Source organism: Epinephelus lanceolatus, chromosome 17 (assembly GCF_041903045.1).
Source record: "Epinephelus lanceolatus isolate andai-2023 chromosome 17, ASM4190304v1, whole genome shotgun sequence".
NCBI classification, from domain to species: Eukaryota; Metazoa; Chordata; class Actinopteri; order Perciformes; family Serranidae; genus Epinephelus; species Epinephelus lanceolatus.
Genome location: NC_135750.1, coordinates 42875839 through 42898651, shown reverse-complemented (window position 1 = coordinate 42898651; position 22813 = coordinate 42875839). Strand labels below are relative to the sequence as shown.

General features: G+C 42.4%; 1 protein-coding gene across 3 annotated transcripts in view; it reads right to left on the bottom strand.

The window, feature by feature from the left end:
• polr1c (RNA polymerase I and III subunit C) overlaps positions 1–22813 on the bottom strand; it is a 49209-nt gene that overhangs the window by 1108 nt on the left and 25288 nt on the right. For 2 of the 3 annotated variants that reach the window (XM_033613207.2, XM_033613208.2), the window contains 5 exons: positions 18626–18733; positions 9322–9454; positions 5599–5730; positions 5243–5395; positions 3071–3220 (listed from right to left, as the gene is read on the bottom strand). In XM_033613207.2, coding sequence (XP_033469098.1) covers positions 3071–3220; positions 5243–5395; positions 5599–5730; positions 9322–9454; positions 18626–18733 — 676 coding nt within the window. The remainder of the gene's footprint in view (positions 1–3070; positions 3221–5242; positions 5396–5598; positions 5731–9321; positions 9455–18625; positions 18734–22813) is intronic. The other variant, XM_033613209.2, reaches the window with a different exon arrangement.

Genomic DNA, 22813 nt, shown 5'->3' with positions numbered 1-22813 from the left:
TTACAACTGTCGCAAAAACCTTTCTGCTTGTGCACTTGTTGACAAGCCAACGATACAGGTGAAGTTCCTGAAGCTGGCCGTGTAATGCATGATCATCATGTCTTCAGAACAGGTAATGTAGCCTTATAGCATTTTGTACATACATGATTAGGCCGATTGCTTTATTTATTTATTCATTCATTTTCAAAACTCAGAAATGAGTTGCTCTCTGCATGTCAGGGCTGACCTCCTCCGCACAGAGCGCGCGTGCACACACACAAACTCAACAGAGTGAAGTCAGACAACAGCAGAGAGGCCGCGTTGCAGATGAAGGGAATATAACTTCAAGATTACTCTAGTTAACGACAACTACGCTTGTTACTGTAAGTAAGTGCAATAAAACCTCTGCCAGCCAAGCCAATACTTTATCAATACATGTAATCAGCATGTAGAAAGCCATATTTCAATCTGCTCCGTCCGCAGTCTCTCATTCACCGCTATTATGATTTACAATCGCGGTCGACACAAGCACATCACGCTCGCGGTGCTAACAGCAAACTTTTACAGACAAACTAAAATGAAAGCTGTCTGTATGTAGGCTAACACTTTATCTGAACATGTACCTGAGGCAGCCGACCTGCAGACAGCGAGTCTCCTCAGTAGAGGAGGGACAAAGAGCAGGATGAATGACTGATACTGATGTTTGTCTTCAAGCTGAGATAATGTGACTTTCTTCACTCAGTATTGTGATGAAGGAGGAATATTTATATTCCAGTCAGATATTATTGTTATTGTTGTTTATTATTATTGTTATTATTATTTGTTGTTGTAAACATGACTGTTGCTGCCATGGACTGTATAAAACTCTATCCTGTGTAACTGACCTGTAAGGAAAGCATCAGGAGGTGAGGTGTGTCCATGTGTGTGTGTGGAGGAGAGAGGGACATGCTGGTAGAGAGATGGTGTGTGTTATTAGATACTGTTAATGTCACTTATTATGCTTCTGTGCATTGATAGCTCTTTTTTTAGTCTGTTTCTGCATTATGTTGAGGAGGGCCATGCCTATGTATATATATGTTATATTGTTTGTTAGCTATCTAACAACATATCAAAAATAATTGTAAGCCAGTCTTGTTCAGTGAATCAGTTTATCATGTACACTCAAAAAATATTTAGGCCTAATATTTAAGATTGTTTGCTTATAAATACATGAACCTGGTTGTTCTATATTTAAAACACACTGGGTTTATTAGTACTATTAAATAGATTACATTATTACTTATTATACTCATTATTATTACTTGAGCTCGTTTTATTTATTCATTTCACAGATAGTTATACATCCTTAGTCCTTAAATTAAATTCATTATGGACGTGGACTTAAAATCATTGTTTTATTTTATGGCCTTGCTGCCCTGGCTTTTTGCCTTTGTGTCCTCAAAAAATTGACAACACGAAAGACCAAGTGGCCTTGCCCCTAAAATGATAAAATTCCAGGCCTGCTACAGACTGATAAACAAGTTAACTCCTCAGAAATCCTAACATCTTTCCATTCTGGCTTGGGGCCATGTTAGACTATATGAAAGAGACAGGAGAAATCACTGTCATTTAAACAATCAAACTGATGAGAATGTAGGGGCAGGGGGGGAACTTGATACAGCATAGTATCGCAATATTTTGCGTGGCAATATTGTATCAATACACAAATGCCAAGTATCAATTTTACCATTGGCTTTTTTTGGCTGATTGAGCATGCTGAAAAAGTGTCGGTGACGATGGAGCCCATCAGTGAATAAAATTAATCTGATTCGCAGTTGAGCTCAGCGAACGAGAAGAGAAACGGAAGTGAGGAAAGTCAACAAAGAGCTTAAGTCATGAGGGAGTGAGACCAAAACAAACATGTTACATAAGGTAAGATTATTTTTCTTTATCCATTGAGCTCTTTGGCAAAAACATTTTACTGATGGTTTGTGTTATTGGTGCACAATAAATTTGCTCTGTTCTTTCAACATTGGATTGTGTTGTTAACGTGCTAGCTGGCTAACTAGTCTTAGAAGACAGGCATTCTGGTTCCTTTTTGAATGACGATTACAGACAACCACTGTCTGCTGGTGTGGAGACTTATTTCCTCTCACACAGGCACAGAACATACATGCTGGTTGGCTGTCAGCTGTGGTCTTTGCGGTATGTTGCAACTTTTTTGGCCAAGACACAAGAATGTCTGGCAATACAGCAGGGGGCTTTTGTCTCCGCGTTCTCTGAAGTCGGTTTGGTGTGCCTGGGCCTTTAAGTATTGTGGTAACATGGTATTGTGGCGTCTCTGGTGATTCCAACCCCTGTAAGAATGGATCATTTTTACTGTAAGATCATTCCAATTTTTCTATATTTTGCCGAACTCTTCCTTAAGGGGAATTACACCAATCTTCAAAATTCATACATGTTATTCCTATGGTCTAAGACATTTCAAATATTAGATAAAATGAACAACTCTCTCCCAAATCCCAAAACTCAAGCGCTAAAAGGCAAATCTGTGATGTCATAAGATATAAAGTGTGGAGCTGCTCCACAGACAATGAATGGTGGAAGATGTTGTAGATGACACTGAGAGCAGCCTGGGGAATGTTCTGAGCATATGGGGACATTTTCTGTTTCACAACTGAGAAAACTACTATAGAACAAAACTCATCTGGGTATAAAAAAGACAACACCTGTGGGTCCAGAAAATGAGATTCCCATTCATTGTCTATGGAGCAGCTCCACACTTTATACCTTATCATATCATAAGTTTGAGACTTAGTTTTTTGTTTTATGGCTTTGAGAGAATAGCTCATATTCACACATACTGATTGATCTTTCCTGTGCCATGAAAATGACATCTGAATTTAGGTGGTGTACCCCTTTAATATACTGGACATCTGTTATATTAAGCCTCTGCTTAGATAAATCTCCTAGCTGGTGAAGTGGAAATGTGCTGCATGCTTGCAGAGTACTGCCCTCAGGCTTATGGTTCATGTATTTAGTTGTTTCATTATGCCCTCTGAAGAGTTAGTTTTTATTTGGTTTCTTATGAGTGAAGTTAGCTCTTTCTTACCATTAACATCTTCTATGTCTATAACTCCTCGTGAAAAGCAGCATTTTAGGCGCTCTGCCTTCTCTCCCTCCACCGGCTCCAGCAGGGTGATGTCTGGGAGGAGGCGGTAACTGGCTGTGGCCACTGGAGAGAACTTAGCATGGTCCTTACCTGAACAAAGAAAACACTTCAGTACCAGGGAGCATACAGTAGCAGACAGATAACATGATCCAAGTGCATATTAGTACATAATATATGAGGATTATGAATGTGTAAGGTGTGCTGGATAACTTTCAGATACTTAAATATTAGAAACAAAAATGTCAAAATACTTTATCACTGACAAATTACACCAAAGTAATCTATATTTTTGTACACGTTTTTGTTGAAGGCTCTAGAAGAAACCATGTGTTAAGATTAGTTTGTCACTCTGAGACCTCCAGTCAAGAATGAACTTTCATGCAAGTACTTTTCAGATTTGGAAACACATGTAGGCTAGTAATATAAACTTCATACTAATTTATAATGTAAACTAGAATTACCACCCCGCGGTTGTATGCCTACGCACACAGTGCAGTCAAGTTTCTCTTACAATTTACATCCATGTCTGTGAAAACATGGATGCGTCACACACATCTTCCCCCCAACAGCATGGCAGATCTATACAATCAGCACAGTTTCAAGGAGGACACCCAAGATTAGTCTCACCAATTCAGTATCTGACCAAATGTCTCCCCTTTTGTTACTGAGATATGATGTTGGCTAATGGCCAGAAAATGTTTTCTGCAAAATATTATGACGTCAAAGTGAAGTTGACCTTTTGGATATAAAATGTCATCACTTCATTGTCATAATTTTTGACATTTGTGTGAAGTTTTGTCATAATTAGCACATGAATTCTTGAGATATGGCCAAAGACATATTGTGTGAGGTCATACTGACCTTGACTTTTGAAAACCAAAATCCAATCAGTTCATTCAGTGTTTCCCCTACCATTATATCAGCCTCCCAACGGCACCCCGCAACCCCCCTTGAAGGTCATGTCAATTTTATTTAATTTTATTTTCTATATAGCGCCAGATCACAACAGAAGTTATTTAAGGTTACCTTTCCTATAGAACAGGTCTATCCCTTGTCCTTTTATTAAACAAACTAAATAGCCTTTTGTTATTTATCTTATTTACACAATGGCATGTCATTTCTGTCTCTACATGCCTACAATTCTCCTCTACTCTCTGTGTGTGTGCGTGCGCGCGCGAGCGCGCGCGCACACACACACACACACACACACACACACACACACACACACACACACACACACACACACACACACACACAGGTGAGCACACTCCCACCAGCTGACAGAGAGCGTGCGTCGGAAAATATGTTGCGTCAACCATCTGAAAAGCAGACAAACATATCTGCGCCTTTTTAATGCTACCAGGGTGGTGAAGAAGAAATGTTATGATGTTGAGTCCAATGTACAGTTCAAATACTTTTTCAGTTGTTATATTGACTGCTGTGATTAAAAGAAATACATGAACACCATGATTCCTTTAAGTGTTTGTATCGGTGTCCGTCTGACCCCCCCCCCCCACCCCCCCAAAAGCTGGAAACCTAGGGGAAACACTGTCATTGTTCGGTCCAAGTGAACAATTGTGCCAAATTTGAAGAAATTTCTTCAAGCTGTTCTTGAGATATTGTGTTCATGAGAATGAGATGGATGCAAGGTCACAGCGACCTTGACCTTTGACCCTTACCACCAAAATCTGATCCGTTTCTTTCTCTAGTCCAACTCAACATTTGTGAAATGAAATGAAGTGAAAAATGAAATTTAAAGAAATTCCCATATGGAGTTCTTGAGATACCGTGTTCACAAGAATGAGACAAACAAGGTCACAGTGACCTTGACCATTGACCTACAACCACCAAAAACTTCTCAGCTCATCGCTGAGTCAAACTGGACATTGGTGCCAAATTTGAATGAATTCCCTTGAGGTGTACTTGAGATATTGCGTTCACATGCATGGGATGGACGGACAGACGTAGGAACAGATGTACATAAAACATGAAAGCATAATGCCTCTGGTTGTGGCTATTGCCTGCACGGAGGCATAATAAAAGGGCCCTTGTTTTATCCCATATCTGCAGTGAGCTGGCTAGTCTCTCATCTAGACACTAAGAAGCTCTTACCGATTCCTTTGACACAGTGCATGATGATGTCCAGCTCCTGTCCTGGTCGGAGCTGAGCAATCAGGATGTCATCATGTACTGGTCCAATGATGGAGTCTGCAAACACGTCTGCCTGGTTCCCAATCGGGACCCACTTTATGTCCCTGGAATAAACTGAGACGAGACAGCATGGAACAGGGGATATTTACACAGGGATATTCTTTCTTAATTAGGTATCAGTGCCGTGGAGCATTTCCCTCCCCAAAGGGCTTATTTTCAGCAATCACTCGTTTTTTTGTCACAGCTATTGTATCCAAGTCTGCATCTGCAAACACTACCAGCAAATCTTTGATCACTTAGTGTCTCCTGAAACCTACCCATGTGGTTCAAATACAGCTCTTGTGGGTCAGAGGAGTCTTTACTGGCTCTGGGATTCCTGCTGCATTTAACCTTCAGCTGCAGTTGTATTGTATCTATTTCTGAACCTTCTTCTTCTGCAGACTCTTCACCTGAAATAAACAAAGCAGAACCAAATATGTTCGACTCTACTGGGTTCCCTGGTGTGTCCATCTTATAAATGTATGTTCCTACCTGAGGACAAGCCGGGAGGTAGAGCTAATAGAGTGCCCACTGTGTATGTATGTGGAAGTATCCTTGGGCAAGATACTGAACTCTTAAATTGTGTGTGAATCTTTACCGAGACGCACCTTGTATGGTAACCTCAGCCAACAGTGTACGGTGTGAAAGTGACATGTAGTGTAACAGTGCTTTGGTTGTTCACAAGACTAGAAAGGTGCTGTACCATTCACCCATGTAATGTAAGGCAAAATTAGTTCCTAACTACATCACATATTTGCTATGATAGATAAATTATCAAACTGGTTCTGGTCAAACATTTGATAAGATTTGGGGACCATTTTAAGTGGTCTGGATACACATATAAATGCTAAACCAAAGAAATGCAGCAAAAGTACTATGACTTTCCTGCATCTTATATTTACCTCACTTAAAACAAAAATGTAAGAAAAAACATAAAAATACATACTTTGATCAAGTTTTTTCAAACCTTGACAGCTGAGAATTTGGTATTAAATATTTGTGTAATGTTCCTTAAATCTAAGCTTAATAACAGCTGTGTGGTATAGACAGAAAATGGAATCAACTGTCTGATCCAAAAGACAGTTGATTCCATTTTGTGTCTATACCAACCACTGTTCAAGAGAAAAGGATGTACCACTCCCTATCATCACTGCGCAAGCATGAGTATACTATGAGCCTTCTCTGATAAAACCATCAGCAGATCACATTTTTATTGATATCATAGTCATATAAGGTAAGCTATCAACTCATCAACTTTAAATCAATGCCTCCCGAACCTGGAGCAAGTAACTGGTAAAAAATTGGGTGTAAAAGTCACAGCTGTTATTTCATTGTGCCTTAAGCAGGATTTATATTTCTGCATCGAATCAACAGCAACACCATAGCCTGATGTGCACCTCCCCAGAAATGTAATTACACATCGCAGCGATGCAGATCTGTCTATTTTTGTAAGCTGAAAACCATTTCCCTCAGAGTAAACAAAGCTTTATTTACTTTTATTTCACAGATAAGAAACAACAAATTGTGAAGACAATAAAAGTATCCACAAAATTGTATTTTAAGTCTTGTGTGTGATTTATCCTGGCTTCATGTGATCAGAGGAAATCTCCGCTTGTCACTAGGCTAATTTATACAATGTAAAATACCACAGGCTTGTGCTAATAATGTTAGCATGTTGTATTTGTTGGGAAAACATGTTTAGTACAGGGTTTTCCCTGGGTTTTTTTGAGACCAAGGTGGCAAAGGCCTGTGGCAGGGGGCATCTTGATAGCTGTACTTTTAGATACGGTCCCCCCCTCTATTAAATATGAAAGGAGGCCCTGACATGCTTGAGCTTTACACTGCTGACTTGTATGATCAGAACAGACATGTCCTGTGATTTTCAGCCTTCTATGATCAGGGGTGGAAATCCTGGGGGGGACAGGGGGGACATGACTCCCCCTTCAGTAAAGCTGTCCCCCCCTAGAATAATTTGAGACACAATTAATAATTTTTGAACAATGCAGTAGTATTTATTGAAAGCACAATGTAAGCGGTGCTCATTATAATTGCGCAATAATGTGCTATTTAAATCTTAAAAGATTTAGTCCCCCCCTCCCATTCCTAGTAGTGGTATATCCCATGCTCTTTCCAACGGGCGGGGCTGCTTGGCAGCAGTAGCAGCGTGTGGCTGGACCCGCTGCTCACATCGCGCATCGCAGGGTAAGATCGATGTACACTCACACAGTTTAACTTACGCAAGTTACAACACATCCCATTTACTGTTACAACAAGCCCCAGGCCCAGGCTGATAATATAAACTGTCTGCAACATTTCTCCTGCATTGTTCAAAAGCCTACTCAATTATGAATGCTGCTAAGCTAAACGCTAATGATTAAGCTCAGAGTTTAGTGATAGTCAGAGAGGACAGGAGAGAAAGAAGAGGGAGAGGACAGGACAAGAGCAGTCAGTGGCAGAGCGGCTCGTAGCTAATGGGTACCTGTCTGTAGGCTCTCCACCTGTCAGTGAGACAAACATGAGAGACGTGCAGTTTAACCGACGAGGAGCAGTCATTACGTGCGACTATTACGCACGGTTGTGACGGAGCGACTCATAGCTAATGGGTACCTGTCTGTTGGCTCTCCACCTGTCAGTGAGACAAACATGAAAGACGTGCAGTTTAACCGACGAGGAGCGGGCATTACGCGTGACTATTACACATGGTTGTGAGGTGCGCAGCGGCAGATCTCACAGCACACAGTTTATAAACCAGTTTACCAGTTTAATTGCAGGAAACATTTAGTTGTTAAGCCATTTCTCATAAGTATAGACATTCACTCTGCCTGTTGGAGAGATAGAGAGAAGATTAAAGCGTCAAATTGCGGTAAAAGATGCTGTATAAAAGACAGGCTACAACTTTTTTTCCTTGTCCCCCCCTGGAATTATTCTCTAAAATTTTACTGTTTATTGTCCCCCCCAGCTATGAAATGGGATTTTCGCCCCTGTCTATGATTATATTTACCCTTTACAGCAGGCACATCCTGACAGCTGAGAATATTACTGTCAGGTATTTTCCCCCCTCTATTAAAAATAAAAGGAGGCTGAAAATCACAGGACATGTCTGTTCTGATCATACAAGTCAGCGGTCCTGAAATGTGTGTTTTCTCTTCTATAATACAGATTCTACATCTCAGAGGCAACATCTTTCCACCGACGGGCTTCCTTCACCTTTCAAACGGGGCAGAGCTCCATGGAAAACACAACACCAGAGGAAGAAGCAGGTCCGTAAAGCTGTGCGCCGGACGAAAAACAAGTGCATCGCACTGAATGCGCGCCGCTATGGCGTTGCTTTGGGTTGTGAGCACGCATGATGCACACCTACATTAAAAGTAATGGGTTTGTGCGCGCAAAAGATGCTACATCTGAACACCCCCCATGATCACCCATGATCGCCTTTGTCTTAGATAGGCAGGGAAAACCCTGTAGTATAAAACTGTTGTTTTGTTGGTGAACGTTATTAAATATTCTTGTTGTCCCTTTATATGAGTACAGAAAATCCCCGCTAGCCCCTAGACTAATTTATACAATGTAAAATGCCTTAGGCTTGTGCAAATAACATTAGCATGTTGTATCTGTGGTGAAAAAGTTTTGCGCAAAAGACAAGTGCTTTGTCTTTGAATCCTGCGCGTGATAATGAAGCCAATTTGTGTAATTGTGATTGAAACTGTTGCTATAAAGCCATATTAAATGTGTGCTTTGAATCAACTAAACTTTACAGCACTTCACAGAAACCCCACCGCCGACTGGAGTTAAACCTAACCTAAAATGCAAAACCTAATGCGTTTCCAGGCTAATTAGAAAGATTTACATTGATAAGTAGTATCAATATTGGATGACTGAACAAAATGCTGTCCAAGCCCAAACCTACACATACGCCTTTCAGGAAAACAACTGCAGCAGAGTAACATGGGAGTACTGTGGTAAACTGTCATATGTGTGAGTGGTTCACTGTGTTGTTTTACCAGTATTCCTGTACTCAAACAGGCGAGGGTCAGCTTTGATGGGGATGAGGCCTAATCTGTGGGCCAGGACTTCATCCTGGACGATGGATGTGTTGTTATAGATAAATACCTTCTCTACAGCCATAGCAGGCACCTGCAAACAAGAATAATGCAAAATTCTCACAGATGCACAAAATATATATCATGATATATGATTTGATAACGTTGCCAGTAGGGATGGGTACCAAACCCGGTATTAAACAAGCCCCAGGGCTAAATGATCAAAGACTGTAGTATTGAAAAGCTCTGATATTATTGGTTCTTTCATCAGTACTGTTAAAGATTTTGGTTTAATTCATTATCATCCTGCAGCCTCTGCAGTAAAATAAAAACCTTAATAACTTTGCAAACATGGCTTGATTTAGAATATAATTTGTGATAAAATAATTAAGGGATGGACGATACATAGCGGGCTTTTAGATTATCGGCCAATAATGCTAAATTTGTATTATTATTTATTATTCAAATAATAAAATGACAGCCGATAAACAGAGCAGATAATACAAAGCCAACTTGCTTTTACTGACTTAACTGGCACAGCATCTATACTATTAATAAACACAGAGAAGAAGAAGAAGAAGAAGAGGCACTGGGTATCATGCTAACTAGAGAGCCAGATGTGTTGTTGCCAGCGTACATGTTTTTCATAGTTGTAGAGGTAGACAGCATGATTATGCCAGGGGTCTGATCCCTTTCTGTCGCTGCCATGACACTGGTTAGACGCAGCACTGAAGGACCGTCCAGGACGGAACGACCATCCAGGTTACACAGTTAGCTCGAGCTAGCACAGCAGCAGCAAACATCCAACACCGAGCTGTTAAACTGTCCCAACAAACCACACTGACTCGACTCGTTAAACCCGTTAATAACTGTAAGGTATCATTAGCTGTGTGATGCTAACAGTTTGCCCTATCACTGTGTGACTAAAGGAGGTGTTACTGTCTCATGATGAACAGAGAAGGAGAGAGAGCGAATCAATACGCTGTGTGCAGCTCTAAAATAAGATAGGCGTTTACCCATTTTAAATAGTAAAAAAAAAAAAAAGGAAAATCTAAATTTGGCAGGTCAGTGTTGATACTGCTCTGGTGAATTCTACTAGCCTGCTTTCTCACTTCAGTTGCTTTAACATTGCTTTAACGTCTACTTCAAGTCTTAACCCACACTGGTTCTGTTTAAGCACTTATAGCTCTCCTCCTTTCTACGACTTTCTCGCTAAGCTCTTAGCTGTTGTTTGCATGTTACTAGCCTTGGTAGCTACATTAGCTTTACAGTTAGCGATGGCTTCTCCCTCTGCTCTCTTTTGCTCTGTGTGCCAAATGTTCAGTTATGCCTCTGCCTCCTTTAGCGACAGTGGTAATTATAATAAGTGTAGCTTATTTGCTGCGTTGGAGGCGAGGCTTAGTGAATTAGAAGCGCGGCTCCGCACCATGGAAAACCATTCAGTAGCTGCGGTAGTTAGCCAGTCCCCTGTAGCTGGTGCGGAGCCACATAGCATAGCCTTAGCCTCTGCTAATTGTCCTCCGGTAACTCCCGTTCAGCCGGGTGGTTGGGTTACGGTTCGCCAGAAGCACAGCTCCAAGCCGAAGCCCACGGCTCACCACCAGCCTGTTTCATGTTTCACCCGCTGAGGATAAAACTCTGGTTATTGGCAGCTCTATTCTGAGGAATGTGAAGTTAGCAACACCAGCGGCCATATTCAAATGTATCCCTGGTGCCAGAGCGGGCGACAATGACTCAAATTTATAACTGCTGGCTAAAGCTAAACGTAGATTCAGTAAGACTGTTATTCACGTTGGCAGCAATGACACCCGGTTACGCCAATCGGAGGTCACTAAAATTAATATTGCCTCGGTGTGCGAATATGCAAAAACGATGTCGGACTCCGTAGTTTTCTCTGGACCCCTCCCAAATCTGACCAGTGATGACATGTTTAGCCGCATGTCATCATTTAATCGCTGGCTGTCCAGGTGGTGTCCAGCAAACGATGTGGGTTTCGTTAATAATTGGCAAACTATCTGGGGAAAACCTGGTCTTATTAGGAGAGACGGCATTCATCCCACTTTGGATGGAGCTGCTCTCATTTCTAGGAACCTGGCAAACTTTATTAGTAATTTAAATCCCTGACAACCCAGAGTTGAGATCAGGACTCAGAGATGTAGTCCTATACGCCTCTCTGAGCTTCTAGTTCAGTTACCCAGCCATAGCTTTCATAGTTTTATACAAACGGTGTCTGTCCCCCGACCACCTAAATTATTTAAATCTAAAATTAAACAAAGAGGAGTTGTGCATAACAACCTCATAAAAATTAAAACCTCTTCTGTGACAGAAAGACAAAACAGGAGAATTAAATGCGGACTGTTAAATATCAGGTCTCTATCGCCTAAAGCAGTGTTAGTAAACAAATTAATATCAGATAATCATATTGATTTACTCAGTCTCACTGAAACCTGGCTGTGTCCAGATGAATATGTTAGTCTGAATGAGTCCACTCCTCCCAGTCATAATAATACCCACATTCCTCGAGGCAGTGGCCGAGGAGGGGGAGTTGCAGCCATTTTTAACTCTAGTCTGTTAATCAGCCCGAAACCTAAACTAGATTATAATTCATTTGAAAGCCTCGTTCTTAGTCTTTTACATCCGACCTGGAAAACCTTGCAGCCACTTTTATTTGTTATAGTGTACCGTGCTCCTGGCCCGTATTCTGAATTTGTATCTGAATTCTCAGAGTTTTTATCCAGTTTAGTTCTTAAATCAGATAAAGTTATTATTGTAGGCGAGTTTAACATTCATGTCGACGTTGATAATGACTCCCTGGCTACCACGTTTATCTCATTATTAGACTCCATTGGCTTCAGTCAGGGTGTACATGAACCCACTTATTGTTTTAACCATACCCTCGATCTAGTTCTGACGTATGGAATTGAAATTGATAACCTAAAAGTCTTTCCACAGAATCCCTCGCTATCGGATCATTATCTGATTACTTTTGATTTCTTTTTACTCGATTACACGCCACTCAGCAACAGTTACTATACTAGATGTTTATCAGATAGTGCTGTCGCAAAATTTAAGGAAAAGATTACTCCGTCGTTAAATTCAATACCAAGTCCCTCAGTAACAGAGGTTTCCTGTACCGACTTTGATCATTTTGTCGATAGCGCCGTAGGCTCGCTGCGAACAACATTTGACTCTGTAGCTCCTCTTAAAATGAAGTTAAAAAAGCAAAGAAAGTTCGCTCCTTGGTATAACTCTCAAACCTGTAAGTTAAAACAAATATCGCGAAAATTTGAAAGGAATTGGCGATTAACCAAACTGGAAGAATCTCGTTTAATCTGGACAGACAGTCTCAAAACTTATAAGAGGGGCCTCCGCAATGCCAGAGCAAACTATTACTCAGCATTAATAGAAGAAAATAAGAACAATCCCAGGTTTTTTTTCAGCACTGTAGCCAGGCTGACTAAGAGTCAAAGCTCTATTGAGCCTTGTATTCCTTTAGCCCTTAGCAGTAATGATTTTATGAGCTTTTTTAATGACAAAATTCTAACTATTAGAGGCAAAATTCATGACCTCCTGTCCTCAGATAGTACCTATCTAACCTCAAACACAGCTTTAAGACCTAATATATATTTAGATTGCTTCTCCCCAATTTCTCTTCAAGAATTGACCGCAGTGATTTCTTCATCTAAATCATCAACGTGTCTCTTAGACCCCATCCCAACTAGGCTACTTAAGGAGGTCTTTCCTTTAGTTAACACTCATATATTAGATATGATCAATCTATCCTTATTAACAGGCTATGTACCACAGTCTTTTAAGGTAGCTGTAATTAAACCTCTACTAAAAAAGCCCACCCTGGATCCAGAGGTGTTAGCCAACTATAGACCAATATCTAATCTTCCCTTTATGTCAAAGATTCTTGAGAAAGTAGTCGCAGACCAGCTGTGTGATTTTCTCCATGATAATAATTTATTTGAGGAATTTCAGTCAGGATTTAGAGTGCATCATAGCACTGAGACAGCACTAGTTAAAATTACAAATGACCTTCTGATTGCTTCAGACAAAGGAATTGTCTCTGTACTTGTTTTATTAGATCTTAGTGCGGCGTTTGACACAATTGACCATCAAATTCTAATGCTGAGACTGGATCACTTAATTGGCCTAAAAGGTTCTGCACTGAGCTGGTTTAAATCTTATTTATCTGATCGTTTTCAGTTTGTTGACGTTCATAATGAATCATCCTTACGTACCAAAGTTTGTTTTGGAGTTCTGCAAGGTTCTGTGCTCTGACCAGTCCTATTTACTCTATATATGCTTCCTTTAGGTAACATCATTAAAAATCACTCTGTAAATTTCCATTGTTATGCGGATGATACTCAGTTGTATTTATTGATGAAGCCAGAAGAAAGTAATCAATTAACTAAACTCCATAACTGCCTTAAAGACATAAAAACTTGGATGAGCACCAATTTCCTGATGTTAAATTCAGACAAAACTGAAGTATTTGTTCTTGGCCCCAAACAACTCAGAGACTCTTTATCTGATGACATAGTTTCTCTAGATGGCATTGCTCTGGCCTCTAGCACTACCGTAAGAAACCTCAGAGTAATATTTGATCAAGATTTGTCTTTTAATTCTCATTTAAAACAAACCTCACGGACTGCATTTTTTCATCTGCGTAATATTGCGAAAATTAGGCCTATCCTGACCCGAAAAGATGCAGAAAAATTGGTCCACACTTTTGTTACCTCAAGGCTGGATTACTGTAACTCTCTATTATCAGGTAGCTCTAGTAAGTCCTTAAAAACTCTCCAGCCAATTCAGAATGCAGCAGCACGTGTACTAACAGGAACTAAGAAACGAGATCATATTTCTCCTGTTTTAGCTTCGCTGCACTGGCTCCCTGTAAAATCCAGAATTGAATTTAAAATCCTACTGTTAACTTATAAAGCTCTAAATGGTCAAGCTCCGTCATATCTTAGAGAGCTCATAGTGCCATATTATCCCACCAGAACACTGCGCTCTGAGAACGCAGGGTTACTTGTGGTCCCTAAAGTCTCCAAAAGTAGATCAGGAGCCAGAGCCTTCAGCTATCAGGCTCCTCTCCTGTGGAATCATCTTCCTGTTACGGTCCGGGAGGCAGACACCGTCTCCACATTTAAGATTAGACTTAAGACTTTCCTCTTTGATAAAGCTTATAGTTAGGGCTGGCTCAGGCTTGCCCTGTACCAGCCCCTAGTTAGGCTGACTTAGGCCTAGTCTGCCGGAGGACCCCCCTATAATACACCGGGCACCTTCTCTCCTTCTCTCTCTCTCTTTCTCTCGTATTCTATTACTGCATCTTGCTAACTCCGCTATTCTGGATGTCACTAACTCGGCTTCTTCTCCGGAGCCTTTGTGCTCCACTGTCTCTCAGGTTAACTCGTATTGCAGCGGTGCCTGGATAGTGTGACATGTGTGGTTGTGCTGCTGCCGTGGTCCTGCCAGATGCCTCCTTCTACTGCTGTTATCATTAGTCATACTTCTACTGTTATTATACACATATGACTATTGTCACACATGTATACTGCCAGATATTAATACATACTTTCAACATATTGTACCACAGTAACCAGAACTATAACTATAATATTATTACTTTCAATAATGTTGTTGTAAGCTACTGTCATTACCTGCATCTCTCTGTCTCTCTCTCTCTCTCTCTCTCTCTCATTGTGTCATGCGGATTACTGTTAATTTATTATGCTGATCTGTTCTGTACGACATCTATTGCACGTCTGTCCGTCCTGGAAGAGGGATCCCTCCTCAGTTGCTCTTCCTGAGGTTTCTACCGTTTTTTTTCCCGTTAAAGGGTTTTTTTTTGGGGAGTTTTTCCTTAACCGCTGCGAGGGTCATAAGGACAGAGGGATGTCGTATGCTGTAAAGCCCTGTGAGGCAAATTGTGATTTGTGATATTGGGCTTTATAAATAAAATTGAATTGAATTGAATATTGTGCCTCACATGTAGATCAATGTATGGGAAACACAAAGCCTTTATTTTTGTATTGATGGATCAATCAATCAATCAATCAATTTTATTTATAAAGCCCAATATCACAAATCACAATTTGCCTCACAAACAAACAACACTGTAGGTGTCATTGAGGTTGGGGGACGCCGAGCAAACTGAATACAATACCCCTGGGTCATGGTTGAAACCACCCAGGGGCTCGTATTCATTGACTCCCAGGCTGCCACTCGAGCCTGGGCTTGCTGGAGGCAGACTGAATGTGATCTGGCATCAGGAAGAAGACGGAGGCTTATGCTTGCCTTCGCCTCTGCCCACTTGCACCGACGTGACCGTGGTGAGCATCAAGAGTAGCCCTCAGGTCACCAGGCCCTCAGCCTGATCCAAGTGCCTGTGTGGGGCCCTCGACCCTCTTACCCCCAGCCTGACCAGACCACCTGGGCTTGGCCGTGGGGGTCAGTGCACTGGAGACCTCCTTAGCACAGCGGCAGGCCTCCTGTGCCTGTTGCAAAAGAGTAGTGCCACCAGGCCTAAACATGGCTGTCGGTACAACCGGCAACTTCAGGAGGGCCCCTATGTCCTCTGACTGCAACTTAGATCTGGACAAATACAGCTGGCGCCTGGTAACCCAGAATGACGACATGCCCTTCCCAGTGGTCAGCGTCATCAGTGATGACAACATAGATGAAACAAGCTGTATCTCAGAAATAAGACGGGCATCAGCCCCAGTGCTCAGCTGACGTACCAACTTCCGCTGGTACAGCACTAAGATGGACCCGGTATTCGCCAGTTGAGTCTGAACTGCCATAGACCTGTGTAGTCTGGCCAGTGAGGCATCCAGAATTTTGCAGTCCCCTGACGGGGTAGCTGGCCCTAACATGGAGCTGGCCAGAAATAAGAGGGCAGAAACCGACTGGTCTAGCTGAGGCAAAGAACCACAGCCCACCTTCTCCTTATGCTGCATGGCAGACATCCGTCTGGTGGTAGCAGTAAGGGAAAGCTTAGCCGTGGGATTCTCCAATGCCTTGTGCATCAGGTCTTCCACATCTGGCAGGAGAGGCACTGCAAAAGGCACCTCCGTATCAGGGAGATCATCATCCTCATCAAAGCATGAGGGGGTAGGAGCTTGACCTAATACTGGTCCAAGCCCCAGAGCCTGAGGAGCCCTCTCAATCAAGCTTCTGAATTGCTGGCGCTTACTTTCTTTGGTCTCACTCTCCTCAATCATCCCCTCAGCAGCTGCATCATCCGATAACCCCAACACATCAACTTCCTCCTCCACATCCTCCTGGTCATCAGCCTCGGGACTCAGATTCTGATTCTGTCACCAGGCAAGAAGGACCTGGGAGGGAACTTAGGGCGGGAATCTACAAAGGAGCTGCCTCCAAAATCCCCCATCTTGAGGCCCAGACTGCTGGGGCACTGCAGATGGTGTAAACTCTCTTCGCCCCCACCTACGCTTCACCCTAAACACACAAAGCCAAGCCTCTAAGGATCGTGCTGGCAAAATAGAACAATCCATACAGAAGGATGGATTGTCGCCTGCCGCAGCAGCATGTTCCTCCCCCAAACATTGCACACACATCATGCCCATCCTCAATGGGCAATTGAACTCCACACACCACACAAAACTGGCTTATTGACACCATTTCTCCAAATCTCGCGATAACCCCACCCTTGCGGGATCACCTCCCAGCATGGCTGCTGCCAAACTTTTACCGGCAAAACTGTGGGATTGTGGAAGGTATTGTGTGTAAATGTTGCAATGTACAAACAAAGGGACAGGCAGCAACCTTAATAACCCACGAACTCCTTCTCAACGCCCCAGTGGACAAAGAAGAGAGTTCTGTGTCTGTAACGTGAAGAAAATCCCTGCACGGGAACAACACGCTTGACACTGGATCTGACAGAAGCCCCCCACTATCAACAAACTCACAGATCCTTCTCCCCTCGCCCAAACGGGACCGGGATAAAGACCCTAGTGTTATCCGGCACGGAAGCCTCTCCACAGAGACAATATGCCAACACCGAGAGTGCGACAGCAAGGACGGTATTTGCAAAGCACAACACAGCCACTGTGAGAGGTGATCACCCTCTCTCAAACCCCCGTGAGGTAAGCGGCACGGACTGTGTATTTGTTAGCCTTGCTAAACAAAAGTTTTCTTTTTGTAGAAAGATAGAAGATAGAATTGTCTCAAAGAAGCACAGCGACACACGCCACGCTGCTCCAAGTGGAATCAGAAAAATCACTGGGGGCGTGGTTGACAGGGGTTTATATAGGCTGTCAGCCATGACCACAAGTGGATTGTCTTATAGAAATTATCCACGTCACCTGACCCAAGAGTTCAGGTCTCCAATAGAGATATATCTCTGGGTGGAGGGGAAGCCTTGATTGAGAACTGTTGTTTGTTTTGTAGTGATGTCAGTTAGATTTGGTTCAGTCAGATCTATGGAATATTAAATCATCCACCTTTGCTTGCTACAACCTAGCCTTTCTTACTCTCAGGTGTGCAGAAACTACTAATTATGAACTTCTTTTAGAAAATACAAAAATTTGAAATTATCGGTTATCTTATCGGAGTCGGCCATGAGAAGTAGGTAATTATAGGTTATCAGTATCGGCTGGAAAAAATACATATAGCACATCCCTAAAAATTACATCTTGAATAACGTCTAAACGTAAACATTTAACTTTGCAAACGTGATTTATCTGCCTTACAAAATACAATATATCATCTCTTGTAACATACTAAAATAATGGTGTGGTCACTGGGATGGGACCATTCTAAATTCATAGAACCTATGTTATATCTGAAACTTTCACTTTGTCACATTTCCTGTTTTAACTGGCAATGACTGACTGCATACTTTGCGGACTGCCTTAATCTGTGCTTTGCTGCTTTTGACTTCCATATAATGGACATGGTGTTAGCAGCAGGTTACTGCAGGCAGAATGGCCAAAAATAACGCTTTCCAGTTTGTATTCTGCTCGTTCAACATGTGTTTGACAAATTGATTATCCTGTCTCCTTTGTGTGGGCTCTGCGCTAAAGTGGCAGCACAGTGACTGGCTGTTGTCTCGTTTATTTCTGCTGTGTGCTAGGCTGTTATATCTATTCATATCGAGGAAAATGTCCAAAGTTTATCATTGTTATCAACATACATGTTATTGCGATTCCTTTATTGAGATTGTTTTATTGCCCAGCCCTATTTATGACAACATTACATGGCTGTATGGATATAAGACGAATGCAAATCCTACCTCTGCTAGTAAGATCCTTCTGAAGGCATTGGCGATGGCTGCATCTATCCCCACCATGTCAAACTCCATACTGTTCTCATCCAGATGCACTATGTCAATTCTGAAGTTCTGCAAACAGATAGGACATACTCATTAAACAGGAGTGTTACAGCAATATATTGCCTTGAAGGTATACCATGGTATGAAAATTACAGGTTATCATACCATGTGCACTGAAAAAAAAAAAAAGGAATTGGAAGGAGAATCTTACCTTCTGTGAGGAAGCACAAACTCCCTCACTAACTTTTGCTAAACCCTATTTGTTAGGAAAGGTGGACAGACTCTCACACACAATTTTCTTTGTTTAATTTATGGTTTCAGTATTAACTGAGAAACTCAAACAATAGTACTAAGCATTAGAATTTTTAGATGCAAGTTTTTGTTAAGAATGTACTAAAGATATGCAATGATCTAAGCCATAACCTGTCCGGCTTTGGGTCCTTTGTGGAGGCCATCTTGTGCTGGTGCTTAAAGAGGAAGCACACCTCAACAATAGCCCTTTTATATGATGTAGGATTAGGCGGGTTCTCTGATTTGATCAGTCAAATGATGTGTGATGAAAATGACAGCTAATTAAGATAAATACTGACTGATGTACAAAACGATTTGCTTACTTTGAATTAGTGCTGCACGATTTGATAAAAATGTGTGATTGCGATTTTGATGGACAATATCGCGATTTGCGATTGCAATTACAATATAATAAATAAATGGCATCATGAGTCCTCTTGCTTGATTCAGTGTTTCCCCTGCATTATATTAGGGGGGCACTGACCTGACCTGACATAGTTATTGTTATGGACAGTGTGTAAATGACCATCAACAGACTGCTGTTACGCACAGTCAAACATGGCTCTTGCACAGCAGCGCAGCACGGCATTGTACACACACTCAGCCTGTGTTGCGTTCAGGCATTGTCACGTAAATGACAAATTCCAGCATGTGAATAGGCCATTGCACAACACAGCAGCATGTCAAGTCGGCTGAGCAAAATTGCTCAATTTTTAATTTGTTATTATAGTTTGTTATGGATTCTGTGATTTCCCTGTATCTCTTTGAGGTCTTGTCGTATGGTGTAACACTTACAGAAGCAGTTGAGACAGTGAGGAAACGTCTGCTACAAGACAGCTCCTTTCCAGACAGGACCAACTTCACCCCAGACCACATTTGTGACCTGCTGGACCTTTGTTTGACCACTACCTACTTCAAGTTTAGCGAGGGTTTCTGCCGACAAAAGCACGGCTGTGCTATAATGGGCTGACCGGTGTCTCCTATAGTGGCAAACCTTTACAGGAACAGCTCCTAGCCACTGGTTCAGGATGACACCTGGGTCAAAATCAAAACTAAAGAAGTGGAAACCTTTATGGAACACATTAATGCAGTGGATCCCAACATTAAATTCACATGGAAGGATGTCAGAGGAGACAGTCTACCCTTCTTAGACTGTGAAGTGCACATTGAACAGGACAGGAAGTCCTGGGAGTTGGCAGTTGTCAGGACACTGAATCATCGGGCTGAAAACATGGCCACTAGGACAGAGGGTAAAGCGAAGGAACAGAAACACATCAGGGAAGCACTTCGAACCTGTGGCTATCCCAACTGGGCCTCTGCAAAAACCTCTAAAAGACCCAGAGCAGACAGAGAGGAAGAGACACAAAAATGTAACACAGGGCTTAAAGTGAAAAATTTTCCTGAGCCTGAAACCTGAAACCTGGAGAGTGGGGGGGGGGCGCGACATCTTTTGCACAGCGACAATCTTTGTCAATCGTCCTCGGAAGAGGTCTGTCTGTAATTTTGCGCCCTCCTCCAGCCATGCCCACCTCCATTTATTTTTCACCCCTCTCTCCAGTTCTGCTGTATTAACACCAGGTTTAATATATTTTGCTTCCATCTCTCTGCCCTCCTCTACTCTACTTCAACGCTACTTACCTCTCTCTCTCTACTCTACCGGTAGACTACTGCATCCACCTGTTGCACAAAACGCACACGGCAGTGTTTCCCCTAGGATGGAGTTGTAGCAGCGGAGGTGAAGCACACGCATGAAATTTTTTTTTCACGTATGCTTGCAAAGCACAGCCTGCTGGGATGTTTCTATGTATCTACTGGCACCAGAACGGCTCTTTAGGACTAAATACATACAGTACATTTGTGCTAGGGATGGAACGGTTCATGAAAAAAACCCGAACCGTTCGGTTCTACTGTTTCGGTTCAGAGTGTGTGTGTCATTCGGTTCATGAGCATGCGCAACTTTTTCTTTTTTTTCATACGGAGGTGCAGGGTAGTAGTAGCAGTGACACTCCTGCCCAGAAGGGGGCGGAATGCACCATATAGTTGCTGGCCAACCGCCATAAGAAGAAGGAGTGTAGCATGCATGTTGTGGAGGCGTATTTGTGGACATGGCAAGCGGAGAAAACCGTAACGTTAATGACTCAGAGATAGAAGATGCACCAGCAGGAGTGTGTCGGTCTGCAGTATGGGAGCATTTTGGATTTAGTGTGTCCTATGATGGCGGTGAGAAAGTCGTGGATAAAAGTGCAACTGTGTGCAAGCACTGTGCAACGCGTGTTGTTTATGCTGCCGGCAACACGTCCAACATGTCAGCTCATATACGGAGACGTCATCCCGTCACTCAACAGCAGCTCAAAGAGGGGAGTGTCGGGTACGGAACAACTTCTACTCCCCGCGGCTTTTAAACAGCTGTTAAATGAAAAGTCAGACAAAGCAAAAGCCATAACTGAAGCATTGGGGTAGTTCATAGCCAAAGATATGCAGCCTTATGCCATGGTGGAGGGTGTTGGATTTCAGCGTATGTTAAAAGCAGTTGAGCCACCATATAAAGTCCCCTCCCACAAACACTTAAGCGACACAATAATTCACGCACTTTATGAAGAGACACGAAGAGAAATTGTGAAAGAGTTGTCTGACACAGCCTATGTAGCTCTTACTACTGATGGATGGACTTCTAGGGCTACTGAAAGTTTCCTGACTGTAACTGTCCATCACATCAACTCAGAGTGGGAGATGAAAAGCTCCGTTTTACAGACCCGCCCCCTGTATGAGAGCCATACAAGCCAGCATCTCTCTGAAGCACTGACAGAAACAGTGACAGAATGGAAGTTGGCGAGGGGCAGCAGCACAATTCCTGTTACTATAGACAATGCAAAAAATATTGTGAATGCAGTCAATGCAACAGTTGGACTGGGGCCACACATTGGCTGCTTTGCACATACTGTTAATCTTGCAGCCAAGAATGCAGTCGCAGTAAATCAGGTATCCCGACTCCTCGGAAAAATCAGAAAGGTGGTAACATTTTTCCATTGGAGTACAACAGCCAGCTATGCCCTAAAAAACAAACAGGTGATACTGGAATTGCCAGTTCACAAGCTAATACATGATGTCACCACACGTTGGAACACAACGTATGACATGCTGAAGTGTTATGTGGAACAACAGGCTGCCATCTATTCTGCCCTGATGGACAAGGATGTTAAGAAGAATGTCAAGAGGCCTGTTTCCACCACAGGAACTTCGGGGCAATTTTACGGGGCCGGGGCCGTTGGTGCGTGTCTCCACCGCAGGAACCACCCCCGAAGGACAAAGTTACGGAACTTTTACAGGGGCTAAACAAGTCCCTGCCTCGGGGTAGGTACTCAGAACGGCCCTGAAAGACTCCTGGGTGGGGCTTGGGGTTTACTTGGTGCTGATTGGATATACTCAAGGAGGGATGTGACGACAACAGAAAGCAACAAAATAGCCGGCATTTTTAAAACTCAGCAGACGAGGGTTAGCTCGTTCATATAGCTTCCGCCACCATCTAAAAAAAACTCACTAAATGGCCCGTGAAAAAAATATTTTTTCCAGCGGATATCTTAGTTACAACATGATTGAGCTAGTAAAGCAGTTTTGTGTTGATATGTGTGGTATTTATTCAGTTATGGGAAATCACGATGTCTAGAAAGCATCAGCTAACAGCAGCATCAAAGCTAACATCAGGACGTCATCTGTTAAAAGCCTCCCGTTGTTGGATATGACATGAAACTACTCCATTTAGCTCAATCATGTTGTATGAAAGCGTTTGTTGTTATCAATACTTTTAAAACAACTGTGCTATTTGTCATTTTATCATGCAGGGTCAACCCAGAGAATCCC